The sequence below is a fragment of the Filicampus tigris genome, chromosome 1 (genome assembly GCF_054856515.1).
Source record: "Filicampus tigris isolate MCC_2025a chromosome 1, RoL_Ftig_1.0, whole genome shotgun sequence".
Classification (NCBI taxonomy): domain Eukaryota; kingdom Metazoa; phylum Chordata; class Actinopteri; order Syngnathiformes; family Syngnathidae; genus Filicampus; species Filicampus tigris.
Genome location: NC_141217.1, coordinates 27,322,280 through 27,347,801, shown reverse-complemented (window position 1 = coordinate 27,347,801; position 25,522 = coordinate 27,322,280). Strand labels below are relative to the sequence as shown.

General features: G+C 42.3%; 2 protein-coding genes across 3 annotated transcripts in view; one reads left to right on the top strand and one right to left on the bottom strand.

Annotated features, from left to right (window-relative positions):
- LOC147153418 (cyclin-T2-like) overlaps positions 1 to 13,403 on the bottom strand; it is a 16,795-nt gene extending 3,392 nt beyond the window's left edge. Inside the window, exons 1-7 of one of the 2 annotated variants that reach the window (XM_086029465.1) lie at positions 13,192 to 13,403; positions 9,068 to 9,277; positions 8,498 to 8,579; positions 8,283 to 8,411; positions 4,041 to 4,101; positions 3,097 to 3,159; positions 1,157 to 1,202 (exon numbers count right to left, since the gene is read on the bottom strand). In XM_086029465.1, the coding sequence (XP_085885591.1) occupies positions 1,157 to 1,202; positions 3,097 to 3,159; positions 4,041 to 4,101; positions 8,283 to 8,411; positions 8,498 to 8,579; positions 9,068 to 9,225 (539 nt within the window). In that variant the 5' untranslated portion in view covers positions 9,226 to 9,277; positions 13,192 to 13,403. The remainder of the gene's footprint in view (positions 1 to 1,156; positions 1,203 to 3,096; positions 3,160 to 4,040; positions 4,102 to 8,282; positions 8,412 to 8,497; positions 8,580 to 9,067; positions 9,278 to 13,191) is intronic. The other variant, XM_086029473.1, reaches the window with a different exon arrangement.
- LOC147153417 (transmembrane protein 163a) lies at positions 12,598 to 25,522 on the top strand. Its single transcript, XM_086029489.1, has 8 exons — positions 12,598 to 13,302; positions 13,833 to 13,952; positions 19,339 to 19,382; positions 19,456 to 19,547; positions 20,695 to 20,791; positions 24,663 to 24,774; positions 24,857 to 24,998; positions 25,066 to 25,522. The coding sequence occupies exons 1-8, from the start codon at positions 13,092 to 13,094 to the stop codon at positions 25,124 to 25,126; spliced, it is 879 nt and encodes a 292-aa protein (XP_085885615.1). The 5' UTR covers positions 12,598 to 13,091; the 3' UTR covers positions 25,127 to 25,522.

Genomic DNA, 25,522 nt, shown 5'->3' with positions numbered 1-25,522 from the left:
CGTTTCCACCGGAGTGTCAATGACATACAACAAAGATACCTGGGTCTCTACCACAAAGGCTGTCAGGTGAAGCAAAAGTGGTTCGATATTAAGGTGGATGCAAAGAAAAGGATATTGGACATGGTGGGGGGACGGGATGGTACAGGACCACCCGTTGTCACTCCGCAGAATGAGCGATTGGCTACTATAATAGAAAAGTACTTTTTCTCTTCATCAAATCTCTGGCATATGTGGGTGGAACAATGGTCCAGAGTGATGACATTTGGCAGCTGCCTGCATATTTGTTCCTATTTGGAATTCTTAAAAGCTTGCAATGAACGAGTGAAGACAAGTTTTTTAATTCCCTTACATGCTTATATTTTGCATTGTGCTTACAGTGTTCAAGGACGGCGGCGTTCACTGTTATTTCGGCCATTCAGTCAACTCTTTAGCAAATATGTGTTTCCAATGAGCATTACTTTTCTTTTAAATAAAAGACTGTCAATGCGCTGTGCATCTTGAGTAAAGATGTATTTAGCTTTTTTTGTCATCAAACAGTCCCCTGGTAACTAGAATCATACAATACTGGAGAAGGAGGACATTTGACCCTTGAGTCTTTTGCCAAGTGTCCTAAAATGAAGACTCATAGTATGGAGACTTTGAGGGGCAACTTCCTTCAACATTCTTTGTGTACGTGTGCCATAAAATCTGTTTCACATCGTCATTTTGGAAACGCTTAAAAGAACAAACTGAGGACACAGATGGTCTTAGACATTCATGCAAGTATAGAAGCCACATTCCGTTTGCAGTATAGTTTGGTGGGTAAATGTTAGTTCATTTGGGATTTTAAAAAAAGACAAAATGCCCCAACAAAATGCCCTAAAAAAAGAGAGGCTATAATTTTCAAAGCTCTACTCAGGCTACCATCTGAGTGTTTTTGACCTATGCACTGTGTACCAAACAACGGTGAGAGGTAAAGGACAGCACTACATTCCACGCTGTGCACTCAACCCCTCTGTGCCAAAGCCCTTGTACAATACACCGCATACAGCAGCCTGGCCGGTTCTGGATTCCCAGGGTCCAGGTGCACACAGGGTGATGGACACAGGAAGGGGTCCTGCAGGACATGAAGCTATAGTGCGCCATTAAAGTGCAATAATGGGAACAGGATAATAACCTGTTGGTAGCCATGAAATAGGAAGTCTGTGCCAAATCCTTGCTTGCTGTAAAAGGAAGGAGAAAGTTGGTTTTAGAAGCCAGTTAATGGGTTGCTACAACACAGACATGGTCTTTGGGGGTGTCACGGTTTCGTGTCCACTTAAAAGGTAAAACCTTCACACTGGTCACGTTTGATTCAGTCCAAAAAAGCAGTGGTGCGATTGCTTTGATTGCGCGGTTCATTTAGCTAAAAGCGAACGCTATCCGCCAAATGCTGGTGCGCACCAAACAAGTGGGCCCCAACTGCTGAACCATTAAGGACTAAAGCGCCTGTCTCAACGGCTCCCCAAAACCTAAGGACGCCTTTGGAATTACCCTTGAAAACCTGAAGATTTCCCAGAAATTCAACACTTACAAAATGATTAACATATCAGCCCCTGTAGCAGACACATAATTCCAAAAGAATTAAAGATCTTAGACATGTGGCTTTCAGACAGGCAGAATTTATCATTATTTACTGTTTCAATCGATGATGTACAAATAATGTGTCAGTGCAAGAGAAGCACACATTTAATTTTAAAAAAATTGAGTGGTAATTACCATCCTCTATTCTGTTACAAAGACGTCAATATCGTAATTGTCTACAAACCATATCATATCACGTTCGACTGGTTCCACTGGTTGTGCGCGTCGTCTATATATCACTGCCGTTACTTATCAGAGCTCCGGGCGTTTGACGGCGTCCGCCATTAGCCTACCTACGGCTCGAAAAAATTCCGCAACATCCTCAGCGGTCTCGCGCCAGCCACCCCCGTGTATATTCAGATGCATTAAATTGGCTAAGAGACGGAGAATTGGATTAAAAAAAGACACCGCCGTATCCGCTCTCCTGGCTTTAAAGGTAGAATGATGCAACGGCGCTCCAAGCTCTAGTGATGGAAACGCGGTTATGCGCTCCCGTCCTTAATAGGTTAAATGATGGAAATCTTGGTCAAACTTGCCAGCGAACTCGGGTACGGTTGGGTTCACTTTTTAGGCATTGAAGTATTTGAAGGTTTAACAGCACATCGTCGCTGTCATGTGAAAAACTCTTATCTAGATTTTTTTTTCATTTTCTTATTTTTACATGAATCATGTTTCCGTGTTACAGACATTCAAGTGAAAATTAAAAAACTTTCCAAAATTGGAGACAAGTGTTTTTCACAGGACAGCGACGATATGATAAATCTCGCTATTTAAGTTTGATGTTTTTGGCTAAAAAGATTGATTTCTTCCTCGTCAAAGAATCATTCACAGTCGGATGATGCCATTTTAAGTGCGTTATTATGTTGGACTTGCTACCTGCAACATAGTTGCCGATCTCCACGTAGCAATGTTGGCACACAACTTTGGGACTTATCCACGTACCTTTCCCCACTTTAACAGGAAAGCCAAAATGTTCCCAAACAGGAGACCGCAGTGCACAGGGGGGCCTTTGGACTCTGGTTTGTTTGCGTATGACCATAATAATGCCATTTATCCATGCATTTATCACGGGTTCTGGTGTACTGGCTCCTCTTCTGTGCCCCCACTCTCCTACGCGTGCAACACTCAATAGTGCCCGTGTGAAAACTCGCCTACTCGCGCGTAAGCCCGCGCTAATAATAAAAACTGATCAGAAACGGTACGCAAGTGGACCGGACCAAACATGCCGTACCGAAACACATTAATACACCCACGTATATGTTAGACCCCTAGCATTTATCCAGTGCAGTTGTGAGATAAGTTAACACCATTACTACCAAAAGGAGCTTTGAATCTAGAGAACCTGTGACACCCCTGATAACGTTTTAAGTCACAATTCATGCAATTGTAGAAGACAAACTTGGTTCCCAAATTGCACCTGCACTAAGAAAAATATCATCTTTACACAACTCAATCATGAGCTAAAACAATAAAATCACAAAAAGAAGGCTTTACCCCGTACTAGCTGGGAGCACCTCACAACATCGGTGTGTGGATGATCGATAGTTATTTCAAAACCTGGAAACAAGACAGTGAAGGGAGAGCCAATAAAACATGGAGGTTTGATATGTTGCAGAGAAAACACAAGCACACATTGCATGCCAACAATGTAGCATCGGTCAATGTGTATTCTGTCTGACCCAGTGCTGGTTAATGTAGTTATCAAATTGATATCTTGATATGTGAATTCAATACATTAATATTGAAACATAAATTCCCGTGTTTTAAGCGAGCGAGACAACTGCGCACAGCCAAACCACACAAATAATGCATATACATTACAGATATACAATACTTAACCATATTCATAATTTTATATGTACCTGACCTGTGGAACAAATTGTAAAGCTTGTGGTAAAAATATGCACAAGTGGTGCGCACCTTGCTGGTCCATTCAAGTGAATGAGAGTGAATGAGCCCCGCACTCACTAAATCCCCGTTTTTGTGTAGGAACTTGGTAGGGGACTAACACTCTATATCTGTTTTATAGATTAAAAAAAGCAGTACAGCACACATGTCGTATAGGGAGCCTCTGAACGCGACAAAGGCTTGCACAGTTCACAATGCAGACAAACTTCTGTAGTAGCGTCAAATGATTTTTCCTGAAAGCAAAGTTGCAGTACAATTTTAAGCGATTTCTTTATTTATTGCTGCCTTTTGTTAATGTTGATGATTGTCAGTAAATTCTAATTAAAAATGACACTTTCCACGTCCTTTTGGATTGATATTTTGCTTTTTTGAAAAAGAATAAAAGCTCAATTTTCACTGAACCCAAAGAAATATCGTTATCTACCTGTTATCGAGAAATCTGGCATGAATACGGAGGTAGGAAGTTTTGTCCATATCGCCCAGACCTAGTCTGAATGCGTGGAAAAACAGCGATGGTGCTTTGAGCTCACCCAGGGTTTGCAGGACGATGGTTTCCAGTGTTCCGAGCTCTTGTGACTGCTGATGGAATGCCTGGAAAACACCAAGCCATCAGACTCCACATCTGTTCAAGGTCGTACTGTATGTAGCATCTTCATCCGCTGTTCTAAGTTGCGCATCAGAAATCCTGCTCGATGCAATGTCTTTATGTTGTGGCAATACTGGTTCTAAGACGGGAACTACATGGATCTGCTTTAATCATAAATTCCACGGTAGATGAAAATCCTCCATAGACAGAATCTATTTTCAAAAATATGTTTGGAAATAACTTTGGTTCAATACACTTGAACCTGTCAGTCCGTCACTGACGAACATCCATTTTGCTGACAACTGACCGATACAGGCTATTATTTTGCAAAAATTGTAGGGGTGTAACGGTACGCTAAATCACATTTCGGTTTGTTTTTTTTGGAAACTTCGTGTCGGTATATTTTCGGTACAAAAAAAAACTGATTTTTTTTTTATGTTTATTTTGAAAAGATGACAATTAAATGGTACATTTTTTAGAAAAAATAAATAAAAGCGAACCATATCGGGTGATATTCTAAGAAATTACACCAGAATAAAAAATACACTAACAATATAGATCTCTTAATTTAGTAAATTATTAAGACACTGAAATCTTTAAACACTCAGCAGCAAAAGCCTATGACACACCTAAGTATTCAAGTTAAAGGCAGGTTGTCATTACAGTACATGCATACACTTTTTGTGATAAAAAAAAATGCATACAATAACGGTTACAATTATTGCTAAGTATATTAAAACTCTTTGTAAATTGTATACACTTTTTAGGCATTGAAATCTTTGAATGTTCAACAGCATATTGTAACGAATTGGGTTATCTGTGTTGTGGTCGGAGTTGTGAGTTGTGATGTTTCCGAGGTTCATGAATGAGTCGTACGCCAAGTGAGTGGAGCAGCGGAGAAAGAAGAGCGCGAGCAGTTGTACGTAAAAACGTGATAATTAAACTACATCTGACGTTCCTGGAAGACGCGACAATATAAATCTAGTTATTTAAGTTTGGCGTTTTGGGCTAAAAGGACTGCTTGCTTCCTCGTCTAAGAAACATTCACAGTCGGATGATGCCGTGCATGTTAGACGTGCTAGCCGCCGATTTCATGTAGCAATGTCGGCACACAACTTTCAGACTTATCCACGTACCTGTCCCCATCGGCGATGGGGAACAGGAAAGCCAGAATGTTCCCAAACTGGAGACTGCAGTGTACGCGAGGACCTTCGAGCTCTGGCTCTTTACTGGCTCTCACTGTTGTGCTGCCACTCTCGTCTCCTGCACGCAACAGTCAGCGTCCGTGCATAAACTCGCGCTAATAAGTGGACCGAACCGAACATGGCACACCGAAACGTATTAATACACCCGAGTGTACCGTTACACCCCTATGAAATTAGTATATGACTGCACGCTCCACAGCAGTGAACTCGACTTTCAACTCAAGGGGGGCTTCCAAATAAGGCAGGTGGGCATTCGTTCTCCGTCAGCACCTTTTCCATCACAGACGATTGGTTTCCGAGGGATAAAAAAGTCCGCCTGTAACCGTATGTTATCATCAACACACCTCTGCACGATACTGAGAGTGAATGTGATATAGCAATGACGGAACACAGACGCAAACAGCATCTTTGGTTGGCTGCAGGTTCGATCATTTAATGAAGGTGAGGAGCACTCAAATAGACATTGATCTTATTTGAGGTCTCAACCAAAGCTGTTTTTTCAGAGCTTGGAATTATTTTGTTACAAACAGATGAAAATTGCATGTTTTTTAGCAGCTCATTGATTTTATAAACAGACCACCTTTACCCCCCCATACAGTTAATGTGCCGTTTTAATGCAGCTTGGAGGGAGCCCATTTAGAACACGCAGAAGTGTGCCTGTGTGTGTGCGCGTGCTTGTGTGGCTCTACTGCCCCTCTGACTGCTATCTTTGGATTATTTAGTTTATTATTTAGGTTATTTAGTTCCTTTGTATGTGTGATTACATTTCAGAAAATGAAGAAAAACGATCTTTTCGCCCTGATTCCCGTTCAGCTGAAAACCTCTTGATTGGACCTGAATTTCGATTGGATTGGCACATCCCGAGCATCGGGCTACCAAGACACTAGTAGTAGTAGTAGTAGCTAGTACACATTTCATAAACAAATGTGCTGAACTTAACCCTAAATTGTTATTAAAAAAATCTAATGAAAATAAATTTGAAAAATAAACTTTCCGCTGTTTGCGAGACAGAAATGCCATGAATGTATGGCCACCCCAAGAGAAAGAAGACCTCAGTGGGAAAAAAAGTATGTGTAAGTCCTTATGCCCGCGTCACCTCGCTGTTTTCCACTGTTCATATTGGCGATTTCTTGTTGGACATTAATTTGAGGAGCCTCTACTAACCTATGAGTTTTGGCTGAAAAGTTAACGTGGCTAAACATGATGCAGAGGCAAAAGTTCCCTTTGCATGCAGCGTCTACATAGCATAAGTCACTATCGCCTTCATGGTAGCAAAAAAACTTCACTTCTGTAAGCATCATTAAACCATCATGAAGGGAGGGTGAGTACTAGTTAAGTAGATGGTGAAGCCATGCTAATTGCTAAGATATCGAAATGCATTTGCAAAACACTGCAATAAGTGCTTGTGTGATACAGTTCACTACACTTGTCACATAATGAATACAGTACTAATACTTTGGTGAAGAATAAACAACAAGAAAGTCGGAATTATTAATAACTTTTGAAGGCATGCTGGGTAGTGGGTACTCCTTCAAACTACACAAGCATAGCAGTTTGCATTTTGATCTTCATCAAAATACGAAGAATAACAATGTTTTTTCTGATCATTGAACAACAGAGACTGTCCCAAAAAAGCTTCACTGGGTTGCTTATGTTACCTGCAGCTGGCAGGTCGAGCTAGCCATAGCAAGTTTAGCAACGAGCTTCGGCTGGCTACTACTGCCTGCTAAACAATTTGTGTTTTCCCTCCTAAATCAGTAATCACAGCCTTGCTTTATATTCGCCATGCAACTACATGAGCATTGCTTCAAGTGGAGATTAGCAGGAGGTCCTGCAACCGACTAAAAATAAAAAGTTTGAACATTGCTAGTCAATTTGGAAACCGGCTAAATGCTATCTTGCTTGAAAGCGCAAGAGCTGTAAACAAGGCAATGCACTCACCATTATGCAACCTTTTTTTGCTCGGCCACGGCTGCTATTGGAAATTGGCTGTGTCGTTTACCTGGAGATGGTCCCACATTGTATCATTGGAAATGCGCAACCAGAAACGCTCAGCTTGAGTTGGTCTGCCTACAGCAACAAGCTAGTAGAACTACATTTGCCATGATTTTTAGGCACGGAAGCAGAAAGTAGTCATAGGTGCAGTATGACAAAAACATAGACATCTACTAGCCCGTGCCACTAGCATGTCGTGCTAAGTGAAATTGAGGATATAGATTAGATCGGAATGGTTCTCATAAAAACAATCCCTTCTATCAACAATGTTATTTGTTTGTTTGCAAAATAGAGGGCGGCGTTTTAATTTTGACTTAAACCAGGTTAATGTGATTTAATACACTTGCTTCCTTTACTACAGTTGAAAATAGAACCCAGAAAGGCTAATTCATCAAGATATATCAATATTTTTGAGGATGACACAATGAAATCTCATATACTTTGATTCACTCTGCAACTGCATGCACTATTACAAAGTTGTTGCAATAAATACATTACAGTGACAAATACTGATGCCATTACGGGTTAAAGCGTAATGATTGTGTTGTGCAATTAAACAGTATCCATCATTCTTTTTATCCGACAACACAATACGCGGCAATAACCCTCACGCGGTAATGTCCCTGACAAAAATGTAAAAAATCTGGAAATTCTGACAAATTGTTAATGTAAGTGACGTTCTGTACATTGGCAGTCAGTTTCCATGGAGGACTACACAAATCAGATATTTACTGTTGAGAAACTGAAATTATGACCAGTTAGACAACTTTAAACTTAAAAAGATAGTTAAACAACTCATCATTTATCAGAAATAATTTGGTAGTAGTTTAGTTGTCGATCATTCGTTGCACCTCTGCATTTAACCTTTCTCCACTCATCATGAAGGGATGCCTTCAAGCTGTAGATGTGTGGTCTGAATCAGCTGTAGAGTCCAAAACCATCCGTGCGCATCAAAACGCACCACACAAACCAGATGCCATACTCACATTGCTTTTAGTGTCGAGGGCAGGCTCTTGGGGGTTTATGCAGGCATGAGCTATTTTAATGACATGCTCCAGTTTCCGAGGCTGCTCCTCAACTTTAGCCGCTAGAAACAATGTTGTTTGAGAAATAATCTATGACGACAAATATCAATCCGTTAATCACATTATCCATACAGTAGCATCTCTTAATAAAACCAGCACTCGTATGCTGTACTTACATTTCTGTGGAACTTTGTGAAAGAGTGAATCATGTAAAATCTATGCATGTATACTATTGCGGTGTTGATGATCAGTTGAGAGCTGGGTGCACAGTTAAGGCGCGGGGGGGTGATGACACGTAAACGGTTACAAAGAAACACGTTATGTGCTGTATATTCAGTGCAGGGATTTGCACGTGTAGACGTACAACAAGACGCTTCCAATTCAAATATAGTATACAGAAAAACAATTTTCACTTCAGTCCAAAAGAGGATTTAATTACTCGTGATCTGATTCTACGGCGATTACATCCTCATTGTGTAAGCTAACAATGAAAGGTACAAAACAAAAGCTAACCTAACGTCAAGGCCCGGACGCCACCGGCAAATTGGGAGTAATAGGTTAGGGGGGAGGAAGACCATTTTGAGAACTGAACTAGCATAGTTATGCCAAAGCGTAAATGAAAATAAAGAATAGTTAATTTATATGTGTGTCGTGACTTGAGAGAAAGAAGGATATATGCAGCGCTAACAGTTTTGTAAGCTAATGCTAACCAAAGCTAGCCCCGAGCCTCTGGCTCAAAAGGATACACGTTGAGTCTCTGGCCGATGTCTTGGATTAGGTTGGCGGCTTGCTGTCGGTAAGACAGTTCCCTGTCAGCCTCGATCCCGCAGCGTCGAGACGGCGTGTTTTCAAGCTGTTCCCGGGTGAAGAGCCATTTCGTTGAGGGTCCCCGGTGCACCGCCATTACGCTCCCACAGCCAAGCCCGACCGGGTAGCATCGGGAGGGAGCGAGGTGACTGGAGCACCGGAAAGACGTCAACAAAGGCCCAAGCGGCTTCCAAACCGGTTAGCCAGCAAAATCACAGCGCCCCCCAACGACTGGTCGTACAAACCGACATTCTAAAAAGGGCGACTCCTTCAGCTTGTTCGTGGCTATTTTTGTCCCATGGATGGACATAGTCTCTCGTTTTTTAGATTTCTTATGTCGTTTGCTATTTATAGCGCCCGAAGTGTTTAACCAACACAATTAAGTTATTTTCATTTGTATAAAACATTTTTTAAATCATTCAAATTTTCCCCCGCTTTTTTTGCAGTGTACAGGTTTTCCCTTTCTGCAGCAGCAGAGGGAGCGTCCAATTCCAAGATCAGAATGTAATTCTTTCCCATGATCAGCAGAGGGCTATCTCCACTTTTTCCATTTAATTCTGTACGGCAACTAAAGAGGGGGTCGTAGGCGCACACTGACAGCCACGCTTCCGTCAGCCTGTCCCAGGGCAGTTAGAAATTTCACGTAATCACAGCCACCAGAGTGTGAATGCGTGAGTGCATGAATAAAGTACCCATTGTGAGTGCTTTGAGTCTCCGGTTGTCCAGAAAAACACTATATACAGTAAATCTGATGCATTATGTCCAAAATAAGAATAATTTAGTAATCTTTAGAATAAGTAGAAAACACTCAGAATAATTTTCATGCATTGAATCTAAAATGAAAACAGTTTCACCCAAATTGTAAGATTCCATCCAATTTAAAAGTTAAAAGTAAAAAAAAAAAGTTTTTCACTTGGCCAGAAGTGTTCACGGTAGAGCCAAATGATATAATCTGATGCAAACAATATTTTGATATGCTGTATTTCAAGATCTGAAGTTACGAAATCAGACAAAAATCCCCACCCTTGAGAGTTTTATAACATTTGTATTAACGCTAAATAAATATATTATGTTGATAATGATTTAATATGATATTTGTTTACATGTACCGTATGATTACTTATGGGTAGTTTTAAGGCTCACTGCTTTTTTTTTAAATCTAATATGAATTGAATGCAATTCAATTTAGTTACATTCAATTATCTTTGTTGCCCCGAGTCAGTGATAACTGTAACTGCCGCTATGACTTAAAATTTAAAATGTTTTGTTTTGACTGCAGCGGTAAGATAAAGTTGTACTGTCTTTTTTGGTTCGAGTAGTTTGAACATTTTTGGGCGTGTGTGACGACTAGGGCGACGTGACGTGTAGCATCGCGCCGCACGAGGCCGGGTCACTATGGCAACTGGTGCCCGCCCGCCGAGTGGGTCACGCGGACTTTGTCAGCCCGTGTCATTAGTGGCCATGTGATGAATTATCACCACAGCTGCACTCATATTTGCTGTGACAAAACATTTTGGAGCATTTTTGTTGTTACAGTAATGCCGTGAGATATGACTACTGTCTACTTGCCTAAGTAGTTTGCATTAATCAATTAGTAAACTACGTGTTTTGCTGCGTTCATCTTTAAGTGAAACCATCTGTGAGGCCACAAATTGCACATTGAATCAGGATCTGTTCGACTTTTGTGTATTCATTATGCCACAATATAAATGGGTCAAACTTAAACATCTCAAAAAGCTGATATAATAAAGAAAGACATTTTCAAAATCAAATTACGTTTAGGGACTCAAAGCCATGACTGATTATGATATGATTACATATTATGATTATGATGTTGGACAGTGTAATGATAATAATAAAACTACTACTAATAATAATATTAGGGCAGCACGGTGAACGTGTGGTTAGTATACGGGGTTTTGAATCCAGGCTCTAGCCTTCCTGTGTGGAGTTCTCCCTGTGATCGGGGTTTCTGCGGGTACTCTGGTCACACATTGTACAAATATGCCTCTTAGATATGGGGTTAATGTGACTGATAATTTGTCTTGCGTCAGGGGTGATTCTCATCAGGCTCATTATCAGGCTTTTGCAAATCTTGCTGATGAGCTGATTATTTGAATCAGGTGTGTTGCCGTAGGTAAAACAGGCTGGATTGTAGCTCTTGAGGACTGGACTTGGCCACCCCTCATCTAGGCCTTAAGGGAGAGCCCGGACACTCAGCGGAGGAAACTCATTTCAGCTGCTTGTATCTAGGATCTTGTTCTTTCGGTCACGACACACGGGTCGTGCCCATAGGTGAGGATAGGAATGTAGATCGACCGGTAAATTGAGAGCTTCGCCTTTCGGCTGAGCTCCTTCTTCACCACGACAGACCGATACAGGGTCCGCATCACAGCAGACGCTCCATCGATCCGCCTGTCGATCTCACACTCCATCCTACCCTCACTCGTGAACAAGAGTCCAAGATACTTGAACTCCTCTACTTGGGGCAGGATTTCATCCCCGATCTGGAGAAGGCACTCCACCCTTTTCCGACTGAGGACCACAGTCTCAGATTTGGAGGTGCTGATTTTCATCCCTGTCGCTTCACACTCGGCTGCGAACCGTTCCAGTGAGAGATGGAGATCATGGCTTCAAGAAGCCAACAGCCAAGCTCTGACATCAGTGGTAAAGTCCGTATTAGGGGGCTCTTTACCCCGTACTGCCCCCACACCCTCCCGGAGGACACGATCAAACGCCTTCTCCAAGTTCACAAAACACATGTTGACTGGCGGAACTCCCATGCACCTTCGAGGAGCCTGCCGAGGTTGGGTGCTGACGACCGAATTGGAGGTTGCTGTTTCGATCCCATGCACAGCAACTGACCACTACAAGATCGGAGGTTGCCCACATCCTCGGAGGCGCTGCTATGGAGAGTTCTACATTGAGCAACTGGGCAGGGACCCACTTCACCGAAGTCATCTTCCTGCAGCACTTCATTTGATTCACTTTCACACTATTTTAACCAACATTGTATAGCATCATAATTGTGTTAAATATTGCCCACTTGGCATCCATTGCAGCCTGATCATCCTGGAAGGGGGATTCCCCCATCTGTGGTCCCTTCTCAGTTTCTTATTTTTCCCCAGGTGTTTTTTTTTTTTTAGTTTTTCCTTGCCCTCTTGAGGGTTAAGATCAGGGGTTGTCGTTAATATGTCAGCTATGGGCATGTGAAGCCCTTTGAGCCTTTCTTGTGATTAAGGGCTATAAATAAATTTGACTTGACCTTTTAAACATTTTATTCATATACATTTTTAACAAAACCCACTCAATTACGTATAGACATATGGGTCTATTTGAATTAATGCAATTTATTTGGAAGCAGTTTGTGTTGTGTGGCCTCGCCCCCCTCCGCCTTTCCAACCTCTGCAGCCAGTCAAAAGTTGATCACCGGTCCCCCTCCCCTTGCCTTTTCGAACACACACAACCTTATGACTCTGCGCGCCCGAGCGCTCATTCTCCTAATTCGGCATGCAGCCGGACTCTAGAAAACTGGTGTGTTTTTTTTTTTTTTTTGGAGGGCGGAAGTTTTCGCCCTGGCCGGTCGCTCACATTGCCCGTAGCAAGTAGCACACATACATAAACATGGGAGGATACCCTGTGGGATACTTGTAGAAGTGTTGATGATCCTGCTGTAGATTTTGGATTTATTGTACATGTTTAGCAGGAGACACTTGGTCATTAGGTCTTTCGAAGGGTAACGTCTTCTTCGATAGCTCACGTGCACCTCGACTAAATTCTACTGAGTGCATATTTTGCATAATGTGGCGCAAGTAGTGAGGGAGCCTCCCCAGTCCACTCCTCTCCTCTCCTCTCCTCTCCTCTCCTCCCCTCCCGTGCGTCCTGGTCTGCCTCAGTCCGCACCTCTCACGCGGGTGTGACATTTTCCGAGCGCCTCAAGGAGTCGCAAAGCAGCGTGCCGACATGACGGACTCCAAACAGCCGCACTCGGCCGCCGCCCCGGACTCAACAGCAGTAAAGGAGCCCACGGGGGTAAACGGTCAGAGCGAGCAGGCGAACTCACCCAAGCAACGAGAAGAAGACCACCAGCGTCACCAGGCCAGCAACGGCAGTCAGGGAGAACTGATCAAGATGGACCAGGAGATGAGGATTACCGAGAGCATAGAGGACGGAGGTAAAGTGGACACTAGGCGGTATAAAGCGGCCATAACGACGCCCAAAATGCAAATCCTCCTATCCGACAGCGGTGTCAAATCCAGGCCCAGAAAGTAAACCCTGCCACAGTTGGTCTTTAGCTACAGGTGCTTCTACTCAATCGGGATGTAAACTAGCTCTTGAGTAGAAGCACCTGTGGCTAAAGACCAAATATGGCAGGGTTTACTCTTATTCCCAAAGAGCATATTCAATTTCAATTGAATGTATATCATCCATCCATTTTCCGAACCTCTTATTCTCAAAAGGGTCTCACAATTAAAGCAGCCACGAGCTGGTCTTCGCACCCTCTTTTTCATGGCAAATGTTCGAAACCATCAAACTTTGACGCCATACTCCACCCACGTTAGTTGGCGTTGCCCAAAAAGCTTCAGCACTTACCCCCCACCGCCTGCTTTCTTTCCGACTTAGGTACAATGATGAACTGTTAGATTAAAAGTTAACAGCAGCTTGATCCTTAAGCGTCACTGTGCCCCGTTTTCATGCATGCAGATCTTCTGGAGAGCAGCATGCGCCTGAAACCACACGAAGCACAAAGCTACCGCAAAAAGGCCTTGTGGGTGTCCTGGGCGTCCATCGGGGCCACGATCATCCTTGCCATCGCCGCCTTCAGTAAGTGACTGGACTTTGAAATGTCTCAAAAGAACTGCAAATTAGTGAGATCCAGTACAAGAGCTGCATCACTTGACTGTTGACTTTGAGTGTTAGACATGTATTCATTTTACAATCTGTAGTGGTAGTTGGTCGAAGTTAGTGGACGGAAATGCTAACGGAAGCCCATTTAAAATGCTAGGCGGACCGGCCTATAGGTGATTAGTATTTTTTCCGGCCGGACAAAAAGGCGGATAGACGGAAAGCGGAAAGGTACCCCGGCTGTAGGCGGAAGGTGATAAAGGTGAAGGTGGACCGGGAAATTTTAGTAAAATGCCCAGATCTGGTCACAGCAAGTCATTTTGGTCTTGGGCAAGTCAAATGCAGTCACCCAATGAATGCAGTCATGCCTGCAGTATTTGTTGTTCATAAAGAGAGAAGATCAATCAGATAGATGTCAATCAAATGAAAGGTATTTGTTTGTCCAACATTTTGGAGGTTAAGATCTGGAGGCTAAGCTACAGAAGGTTTGAAACTAAAGGACGAGTCCATCACATCTTGCTGCTAGCCGTGTTCATGTAAATATTGGGTTTTCCTGTAAAGTGATGGGCCTGCCACTTTTATCCCTGATAAAGTTGGTCTGAGGATCAGAAATGATGTGGCCCATTTCACAAGGTGGTGTTACCACAGCACTGAGCTTAAGAACAGGCTAACAAATTCTACAGTATATTTAGTGGACAGAAGGCTCCTCAAATGAAAAACTAAGTTCAATTTTGTAGGCTCACTATCCGTTGTCTGTGAACAAATTTTACAACCAGCTCTTGGCCGTTTAATAAAACACTGTGTAGTTTTTCTAGCCGAACGTTGTTGCTCAAAGCAGCACACCGACATGACAATATCAAGCCATCTGTCTGATATGAGAGGGTGTGCTTCTCAGTAACAAACATTTAACTGACTGGCAGGCCAGTGCTCCAATCATGACATGTTTCATGCTCAAATTGACAGATGAATCCTTCCATCATCACAGTGCCATTCCTAGTTTGCGCTCACACAGCAACATTAACAAAATAATTTCAAAATGTTCTCTCACACAAACATAAAATGAACAACAATCAAGTCTTGCAAATTGTCATGTCTCAAATCAAGGCACAAAGTCAGAAAAACAATGACGAGTTGACTCGAGTCCCTCTGGTTTATGGAGGCCAGTGTTGTTTACTTGTTTTGAGAAATCTTGGCAAGTCAAATTTTCCTGTGTTATTGGCAGATCATTTTAGCTAAAATCAAGTTATATATTCCCCAATTGATGTTTTTTAATGTCAGTCTTTGCAGTACCAATAGTGCAACACACCTAACTCAATAACACAAATCATACCATGAGGATGATGTAAGATGACTGGACCATACCATTAAAACAAACAAACAAACAATTAATTCCAAGATTGCTATCATGGGAAGTCAATTTCCGTCCCTTTTGATATGGAGTACGTGATTTGTTGAGTTTAGAATTCAGTAGTTCTGTTAGTGCGGTTCCACTCTGTGCCTTCATTTATTGCAGTTCACCGCATGTTGAAAGTGAGTCCAGTTCATGTTGTTGAACAACATGCTTTCCACCTCCTGATATGGTTGCTCTAGTGGCGGGCAAGCAGGTCTCATATTTGGCCTCTGTGTCATGTGAATGTTACACCGCTGGAGCTGTGAGTGTGGCATGCAAGACTCTGAGAAACATAAAGTCCCTCTTTGTTGTCTAAAAGGAGACCTCACGTCTTCAAGTCGGCCTGTTTCATTATGAATTGTAACACTGTGTCGGTAAATGCGACGTCATCATCCAACACTCACCCAGCCAGTTTGGATGTGGGCCTATCACCATCTGCTGCCATTCCTTGACAGATCCATTCTCTATCAAACATGAGCATCGCTGTACGTGTGCGTGTGAAACTTGACATGTGCAGCAGTGCTGTGTTTGCTTTATCACACTGGTGTATTGTAACTCATGGCATGTTCACAGGTCACCTAGAATTTCACTTCCAGCTCGTGTGCTGTCTCATTGCTGCTGCGCCTTGACAGTATTTGAGCGAGTGAGAGGAATGGAGTTAAAATCGAAGTCTGTGTATGTTAAACGACCTTCGCAGCACACGAGTTTTAGCAATGAGGAAAAATGAGCCAGTGCACTTGTCAGATGTGACAAGCATGTAGTAGGAGCCAATTAACTAACTCCTGATGGGCCGTTCCTCCTCTCAGCTCCTAATGGAGGAACCAGGAACCATTAAGGGAAGAGGAACAGATCGACATGTCTGAATCCTACCTGCGGTTAATGACATTTCAGGCACGTGTCAGGACAAAAGACAGGACATTCGTTGAAAAAGAAAACATTAAATCTGCTAAAATGTGTACAATATGTAGCTTGCATTTTAAGTAAATAACCATTTATTTAATAAAAAAAAATTATACTCTATATCGTCGCTGCCCTGTGAAAAACGTGTATATCCAATTTTGGAAACTTTTTAAAATTTTCACATTAATGCGATGTCTGTAACGCAGAAACATCATTCATGTAAAAATAAGACAAATGAAAAAAATGGACATAAGTGTTTTTCACAGGACAGCGACAATATAAAAACATGTATCGTACTATATTTTTAAAATCGTATTTACAATAAATCAACAACAAATTCCTTAATGAGATTAATTCATCCATCCATCCATTATCTGTACCGCTTCTCCTCACAAGGGTCGCGGGGCGTGCTGGAGCCTATCCCAGCTGTCTTTGGGCAGTAGGCGGGGGACACCCTGAACTGGTTGCCAGCCAATCGCAGGGCACACAGAGACAAACATCCGCACTCACAATCACACCTAGGGGCAATTTAGAGTATCCAATCAACTTACCATGCATGTTTTTTGGAATGTGGGAGGAAACCAGAGTGCCCGGAGAAAACCCACGCAGGCACGGGGAGAACATGCAAACTCCACACAGGGAGGCCGGAGCCGGGATCGAACCCACGACCTCTGAACTGTGAGGCGGACGTGCTAACCAGTCGACCACCGTGCCGCCAGAGATTAATTCAAATGAAATGAATAATTACTACAGCTCTGCTATTCATTTACCGTTTAAACAGCGAGTCCCGAATCATTTCCAATGGGTTACTAATTGTACTATTGCCGAAAAACATGTAATAGTCCAAAAAAATGAAAAATCAAATTTGATCAGAATGGTAAATGGCAACTGGAGTGCACTTTTATAGTGCTTTATCTACAGCATACGTTGCCCAAAGTGCTTTACCAATCTTCATATTGACTTTTTTGAAAACATATCGGATTGAACGCTGACGCGCTAATGCAGTCACGTCAACCTATGGAAAGGTTTTCCTTTTTAGTTTAAAATAACTTCGTTCAACCTCCAGGATCCCTCCCTGTACACTGGCCAAAGGCAGAACCCAGGGTGTTCTTTTGGGCCCATGCAAATCCATCCCCCTGCGTTGTACCAGCTGTTGGCATGTGCTAAGCTAACCTCTGTATTTTGGTCTCCTGTCCAGCGTCGAAGTTGGCTAACTCCCTTGCTAGTACGGTGTGAGAGGCCAACAGCGGGTAAACAAGGGCGTTGAGACACTGCCGAGCTGGGCTTTATTGACTCTCTGCTTAACAGAATTTAATACTCATTTGGACGTATGAAGTCCCCACATACTGCATCAACATTCACAGTTTGGCTGTGAAGGTACCAAGAGAGAGGACGTTGGAGGGCAGGGAATAGGGAAGGTAGACACTGACACTGTAAGCTATGCGCTGTTTAGCACTGCTGTTTTGTTATGCGCTGAAAATTCAGATTCGGCTTGTGTTTTTAACGGCCAATTCATTTCTCTATTTGGGGCACCACTGATTCATACACAGCCCGAGTCATGACATTTTAATCAACCAATTTTAGGGTAACAAAAATCCTACATTAATTCAATAAATATTACATGACTCTTAATAATGTAAATGCTTGGTGGTTTGTTTTAAAGAACGGAGAGGGCCATATTTTGCCCACCATTACCTTTGCCATTGTTCAGTGTCCTTCACATACAAATAATAGCAGCAAGCCTCATGAGCATGAGACTTTCTCCCTGTTTGTGTTAGGTGTGTAACACCTTGCAAAACAGCCCCGTCCACTATGTTTGTTTTCATGTTCAGGTTTTATTTGCCATATACAGAAGCTCAAGTTTTTCTTCTTCTTCACACTCACAAGAAGAGGAATCGATAACCACTACCAAGTAACAAGAAAACGTCTGTTGACTCTTTATAGCATCGAATCCAAAACCTGCATCAAAAAGGATAACAATGTCAATTTCTTAATTGACATGATGGTTGCAGTTTGCAGTATACTGCGCCGTAGTGCAGAACACAACAGTATAATTGACACAAGTATGTGTATTACAGTTCTTTTCCTCACAAATAGTACAGCAGGTTGTTGATTCTGCCGCTGGTGTGATGCAAACCTCCACAATGGTAATGTTCAATGTACTGTATCATGAAACGCAGGTGGAAACTATATGGGGTGAGATGATGAAAGAGGAGGAGGAAATGGAAGAATTTGCAATGTTTGCAGCACAAATCACATGAAAGGGAAGAGAGCTCTTTGCGTGCCTGGCTGAGGAGAGGTTGTGAGCCCCACTAGTGAGGCTAAAAATAAACCAGGCAGGAGAGGAACTCTCCCCACGACCCATTTGCATTTTCCTTCCTCTTTTGTCTCCTCTTCCCTCTCACTCCATTGCGGGTGGGCAAGAAAACACGGAGCAGTGTTTTTACCATTCACTGATTCATGAAAACCACTGGCAGGACATTGCATTGTTGAGCCTTATAGAGCAGGCTTGCAGCAGGATTTAACAATAAGGGACAAAAAAAACAACATAATCATTGAGATGCATGTCCTCACTTGTAAACACATCCTGCATCCAAGCGCACGAGCAATTTTATCATGCGCAATTGATGCAGAAATCCATCCATCCATCCTCTTGCATCCATCCATCCATCCATCCAATTATTGGTGGTAGTGTTGAGGGGCAGCAACGTAAGCAGAGAAGTCTTGCCGCAGCCCAGCTCACACTGCACCTGACCCCCCGTGGCAAACTCCCACAGGTGGTGAGCCTGTGGGAATCCTACATGTAACCAAACAAAAAGAACAAATACTAGCTTGATTAAAAATTGACAGACATGATCACAACACAGACTTCTTCCTGGTTGGTGTAAAATAATATTCTGTTTTTGCCCCATGCACTACTCGTCAACAAAGTTTTGTGGATATTTTTGGGGTGTTTTCCCCACATAATCCCTTGAAATGTGTATGTTCTACTCATTTGCTATTTCATAATGACTGCTGCAGACATGTAATTCAAACCATATTGTTATTTTATACCATTGTTCTGGTGTTTTCCAGCTGTCTCCATCATGCGACACAGCGCTTCTGCTTTTGGATTTGCTGTAAGTGGAATTCACATGTTTATATGTGTCTGAAACGCAAAGGAACGTTCTTAAATCTCATTTCTGTCTTCAGTTTGATGCCACGCTGGATGTCCTGTCCTCAGTCATTGTCCTGTGGCGTTACAGCAATGCTGCAGCCGTCCACTCAGCTCATCGGGAATACATGTGAGTCCTGTGTGAGTGTGTTTACTGTAAATTTCACTCCATCGCGGGTTCCAGGTTCACAGCCCCACGGTTTTGCAGATTTTTTTTTTCACTTCTGTTGTTTAATTTGGGGTGTAATTCCACTTTTGGCCACTAAGTAGGGGCGCAGTATCATGCATAGGTATAGGTATTGTTAAGAGTTTAACTATTCTTAACGATACTGCTTATCGAGCCAGTACTTTAACGGTATTCTTATCTGTACTTTTTGGGATTACAAAAACAACAAAACTAGTTAAACATTAAGTTGAACACATTTTTAACTAACACCACTTTTTAATTTTTTAAAAATATACATTTATTCGACTTGCAACGACAACAACATTAGAATAAAAAAAACAATATTTTACAGAAGAAGAATTGGTTTAAACAAATCACTATATAATAGTGATTTGTTGAACATTATACAAACAATTTTTAATGATTGATCACACTTATGGCAACATGCATTGTCACCATTAAATATATCACATTATTTCAAATGGAGATCTTAAACAAGTAAGTGCTATAAAAACATGGCTAGGGAGTATTTCAATAGAGCATATCTACAATGTGGATTTCACTTACAGCCGGGGTGGTCAGGAACATAATCCCGGCAATGGAGGGGGGTGTACTGTAGTCTGTTCTTTCATGTGGGAGTTTATGAGACCTTTGCCTCTGTCCATTGGGACTAATTATAGATGAGCAATTTACACCTTATCGCCACCTAGTTGAGTATGGTGTGTGCATGTTAGTGTGTGTGTATTGGGGGATGGCTGATTTATAAAATGCTACAAGTACAAACGCTTTACTAGTAGCACCAACATCTTAAGAAAAGTAACAACAACACTTTAATCTGGTCACTATGATGAACGCCTTAAACATGCAACAGACACCCCAGATCAAATATAAAGTGCATGAATGATACGAGCACCACAAAAACTGGGGTATTTTGTCGAAAGGTGAAGTCACAGCCAACAGTGCTCCCCTGAAATGCGGCACCATAACAAGGCACAACAGAACAAGTACTAAATCCATGAATAACTCACCATAACGCTCGCCGCATATTATGCAGAGAAATCCCTATTTCAACAGTCTCTGCAATTGCTAATCTGCATCTTTCCCATCACAGAGCCTGCGTAATCCTGGGTGTGGTTTTCATCTTGTCATCCTTGTGCATCATGGGTAAGGCCATCCATGACCTGGCCACCAAGCTGCTGCCTGAAGTGGTAAGCGCAGACATTACGACACAAGCAGTTGATGAAGCAGCACTTTATATTTTAGCAGCAGTCTGAGAGTTTAATCCCAATTGAAGAGGAAGGAGAGTTTCTGTTGTGCGCCATATGTTACATTAAATGCACCAAAACACACAGCTGGTTTTCTATTTTCAACTCTGCTTGATAACCGACTACTTGGGTCACATGGGAGCAGACACAAGTGGAGGCCAGTCATTCCCGGCGCCTAGCACAGAAGCGTTACCTGTTGGAAATAAGTACTGCGCATCTTTGTTCGACATTTCTAGAGCAGGTCCTAAGAAGAACACGTCTGTTAAATGACGGGAGATGCCTCTGTGTCGCAAGTAACCAATTTCCTCCCTGTGATCATGAACTTATTTCTTGCTCATTTGGCTCCTCAAATCAAGCCAAACGACCATCCTGCTAGTGTGTTAGCAGTGCTGGTCTCTTTTGGTAGCGTGACATCAGGTGTGAAGAGTTTGGAGAATTTGCATGTCTTCCAAAAGCTTTTTCCACTGATGTTGCCAGGTAATGATTGTCTCTGTGGAGACGGTGTGGAGGATGTGGTAATGGCAACAAGCACACAGTCAGAAATCTGGATGGAAAATGTGATGGCATTTGTCCCATCGAATTTCACTCAAAACCAAACAGATTGGTGGAACATCAGGATTTATATGAGTGCGGCGAAATTGCCAGCTAAATATGATCCTGCTTCGATTTAGCTTTTTCAATCCCGCAGAGGGCATTTTGTGTGTTAAAAGTAAATGTCAAAGCAAAATTCACATTCTGTGCAAGGTTTCTATTTCGCACATTGTTTTTTTTTTTTTTTTCCTGTCGGGGAGTATTCTCCCTCCCATGGGCCCAAATGCCAACCCAAGCTTGGACTGTGTCAATGTGTTGAATTTCAATGCGCTAAAGGTCACTTCTGGGGTTTGGTTTGGGTTCATGTACAGACTGAGAACAGTTTACAGTCAAACCTCTTATAGTGAAAGACAGTCATTTGTCAGTCGGTTTGCTTCTTTCAATGTATGTTTTTCTTTCCACAGTTGTCTTCTCTCAACATGCTTTGTTGAGGTTGCTTGTTTGTTTGGAATAAGTCCTGCGAAAAGACAAAGAATACGCACAACACAATCATTTGATTACTTTCTGAATTGAAGTCATTGTGGTGGTTAGCAATCACATCTGCCTTTAAGTCGAGAGGTCACGGGTTAGAATCTTGGCTCAGAACAATCAAACTCCATACCCTTGTAACATGCATCTTAGTTTAATTGAAGATTAAATAGTCCGGAGGTGTGAATGTGATTGTGGTTGACTATGCCGTGAAACACACCCCGAAATGAAAATGTCCAAATTCGCCCCGGTTAGCCATTTTTCTTTCCGGGCCTCATTTTGGCTCGTTATTGTTACAAGGCCTCAGGTTGACGAGGGCGCAGGTAAATTACATTTGGTGTTATCACTCTCACACTCATACTGGTCACTGGAGGGTCAATATGGCACTTCATCGCTAAGAACTCGCTAAGGCAGGGCTGTCACACTGAATATTGTTCAGGGGCCACATACGGCCTAATTAGCTGTCAAGCGGGGCGGGCCAGTAAAATCATAGCATAACTACCGATAAAAAACAAGTCAGTCCCTGTTTTTTAGACATTTGTAACTTGCTGTTGATGATCATTTACATCTGGTCACAGTCTTTGTACAAATACAAAATGAATAACATAAAGTAAACTCAAAATAAATAAACTGCTGGCGTTAACCCTCCTCTTGTCCTCCTTGGTCATATTGACCCAATCTGTTTTGACTGTTTGACTTTCCAACCCTCCGTCCCTCCCTCCTTTCTTTTCATCCCTCCATCCTCCATAACCAATGTGCAATTTGTAAAAAGCAATGGAAGCAACAGCTAACAGTAGGCATCCCACAAATCGCTTAGGGTGTTTAACGATTCCGATGAGTTCAGCTTGAGACACATTGCACTTTCCAAGGGCATGTGCATGGTGTCAAGCAACTTTACTTGATTGGTCAATGTCATCACGGCAATTGGATTTAGCATGATCATTTTTGTTAATGTTCTGTCATTAGTGCGGTCAGGCACAACAGTAGCAGCACCAATTTGTTAGCCATTAGGCGCCGCAGTGTATAAAATCGCTGTTTGTTATGGGCACGCATTTTTGTAAAATGCAATTACCTCAAAGGGAAAATCTTGCGATCAATCAATGTGGTTTGATAACTTCAAAATGCATTATCTCTGGAACGGCTCAAGGTTTTTCCCTTTTCAGAATACATTGCCAGAACCATCAGGCAGAATATGCAAATTGTGCTTAAAGGTTGTCCCTCACTGACCTTGAAAAAAACCCATGACCTCTTACTTACGTATTTTGTCCTAATTTATCTGCCGTACTTAGCAACCTTCTGCACATGCTCCGCATGTCGTGCAGGAGCCACAAATAGTCCAAATAAAGGAGCCCTAGCTCCCATCGACTGGAAGACCGAGCCAGAGTTTTACTTTACGACTACTTTCCTGAAGTTTTAATATAATTTTAAACAGCAAAATTGCCAAAACATCAACGCGTGCCACCATGCTTGCTGACGCAGGGTCTTAAGTCGATGATGTCACACGCACTGTCCCAATTCTGCAATTTTTGTGCACTTTGACTACATGTGCACTTCAGCGAAGACCGTAGGGTGCAAGTATGTGTATTGGGATTGGGCCTATCAGAGGGAGGCTGCCGGCAGCCATGTTGAATAAATTACTGTCAATTCATAATGTCATCACAGTATGTTACATACTGTGTCAGAATGCTCGCCTTGACCACAACATAGCATAGATACATACCCAAAAAGGCATCCAAAGAGTTATAGCCACGGTATTGTTAGTTTCTTAACAACAATGTTCAGACCTGCTCTGATGTAATGTAAATGTCATATAATGCAATGCACTGCAATTTAAAAAAACAAACATGAAAAACAGAAGCCAGCAGATTAAGTTTAATCCATTTCTTTATACTAGATTTTCCAAATGGTTCAATTTAATCCGCAACGTGACAGGAGGGTTAAGCAGAATGTGAGGGATTTCCTACCCGTTCAATAAAATAGATTTTTTTCAAAATACATTTTTCTCACGCTAGTTACACACACTATTTCTTTAGTTTATTCTTGTGTGCGAATCGCCAGGATTTTAACGGCGCATAATTCAGCAGCTGATCATTAGAAGGTATCGACGTGCCTCCAAAGTAAAGCTACATAAATGGTGACTATTGCTATAATAATATTCACCATTCAGAGTTAATATTCAATGTAATTGGTCATTTGCACCAGTTTTTCGACTGAATATCTTTGTAGGGAAGCCGTTCAAGTGTAAAAATAATTATTCCTTTTTTTTTTTTTTTTTTTTTTTTTCACTTAAGTGCTTGGTGCTCAGGCACCAAATGCTCAATCAATCTCTTGCGAACAAAGGGGTGAATAAATTATCTTTATTCATCAGAGCACACTGCAGGAAGGTTAGATCTAAAGCAGGGAACTCCGGTTCCTTGAGAGCCATATCAGGCCTGTTTTAGGTGTCTCTTTCCTCCAACACACCTGATTCAAATGATTAGCTCATCAGCAAGCTCTGAAGAAGCCTGAAACTATACTGATCATGATTACAGATGCATTATTTGTAGTAAATGAGTAATCATTTTCAAATGAAATTGAATAATTTCCCACAGTACACCTGATGATATGGTAATGCATTCATGAAATAGTATCATTCCAAGAAGCAAAAGCTATCTGACTGAAACACTGATACAAGAGGAAAGAACGAGTACCTAGTTCAGAACCCTGAGGAATGCTACGATTGCATTGCTAAAGTTAAATCTCCTTTTCCCACCAGGATGACTTCCTCTTCAGCGTCTCCATTGTCAGCGGCGTGGTCTGCATCCTCCTGGCCGTGATCAAGTTCATGCTGGGAAAGGTGCTTACGAGTCGGGCCCTCATTACAGACGGTACGCCATTCACACTCCCGGTGAGCTGACATATAGTTAATCACACAGGAAATACGACTGCTCTGCTTGTTTCCCTTTGAAGGCTTTAACTCTCTAGTCGGCGGCATCATGGGCTTCTCCATCCTTATCAGTGCAGAGGTGTTTAAGCATGAGCCCATGGTGTGGTACCTGGACGGGACAATAGGTGTCCTCATTGGTCTTATCATCTTTGCCTATGGCGTCAAGTGAGTGAGAGGTCTTTCACATGGCTTTAAAAAAAATGCTCTCACCTTGTTGACCTTCTGTCTGCAGGCTGCTGCTGGACATGATCCCACGAGTGAGACAAACCAGGAACTACGAGCGCTTTGAGTAATGTCATGCCCACCCACTTGCCAGAGACTCAGTGCAGAATCTGTGTGCCGATACCAACATCCTCTCCATTCAGTTATTTGAACTGCATTGAGGATGTTGTCCGTTTTTGAATGTAGTGTATGTCAACTCTTTGAGGTTGACCATGATGCCCCCATATTTAAATAAGACGAGGGGACTTTCCATGAGTTGCTGACTGAGATGGGGCTGCTCAGACGAGTGTACACAAACTGCTTTGCCAAACTTTCCACACATTGATTTTCCCACAGTCATCCAAGAGGCCTGCCACTATGTGGCAGTGGCGCAGGTCACGATGGAGTCGGCCCACAGCAGGAGTAAAAGTGCAACAGGAATGGATGAACTGTACTGGTCTGCTATTTTTTAAAGAAATCCATTTTCA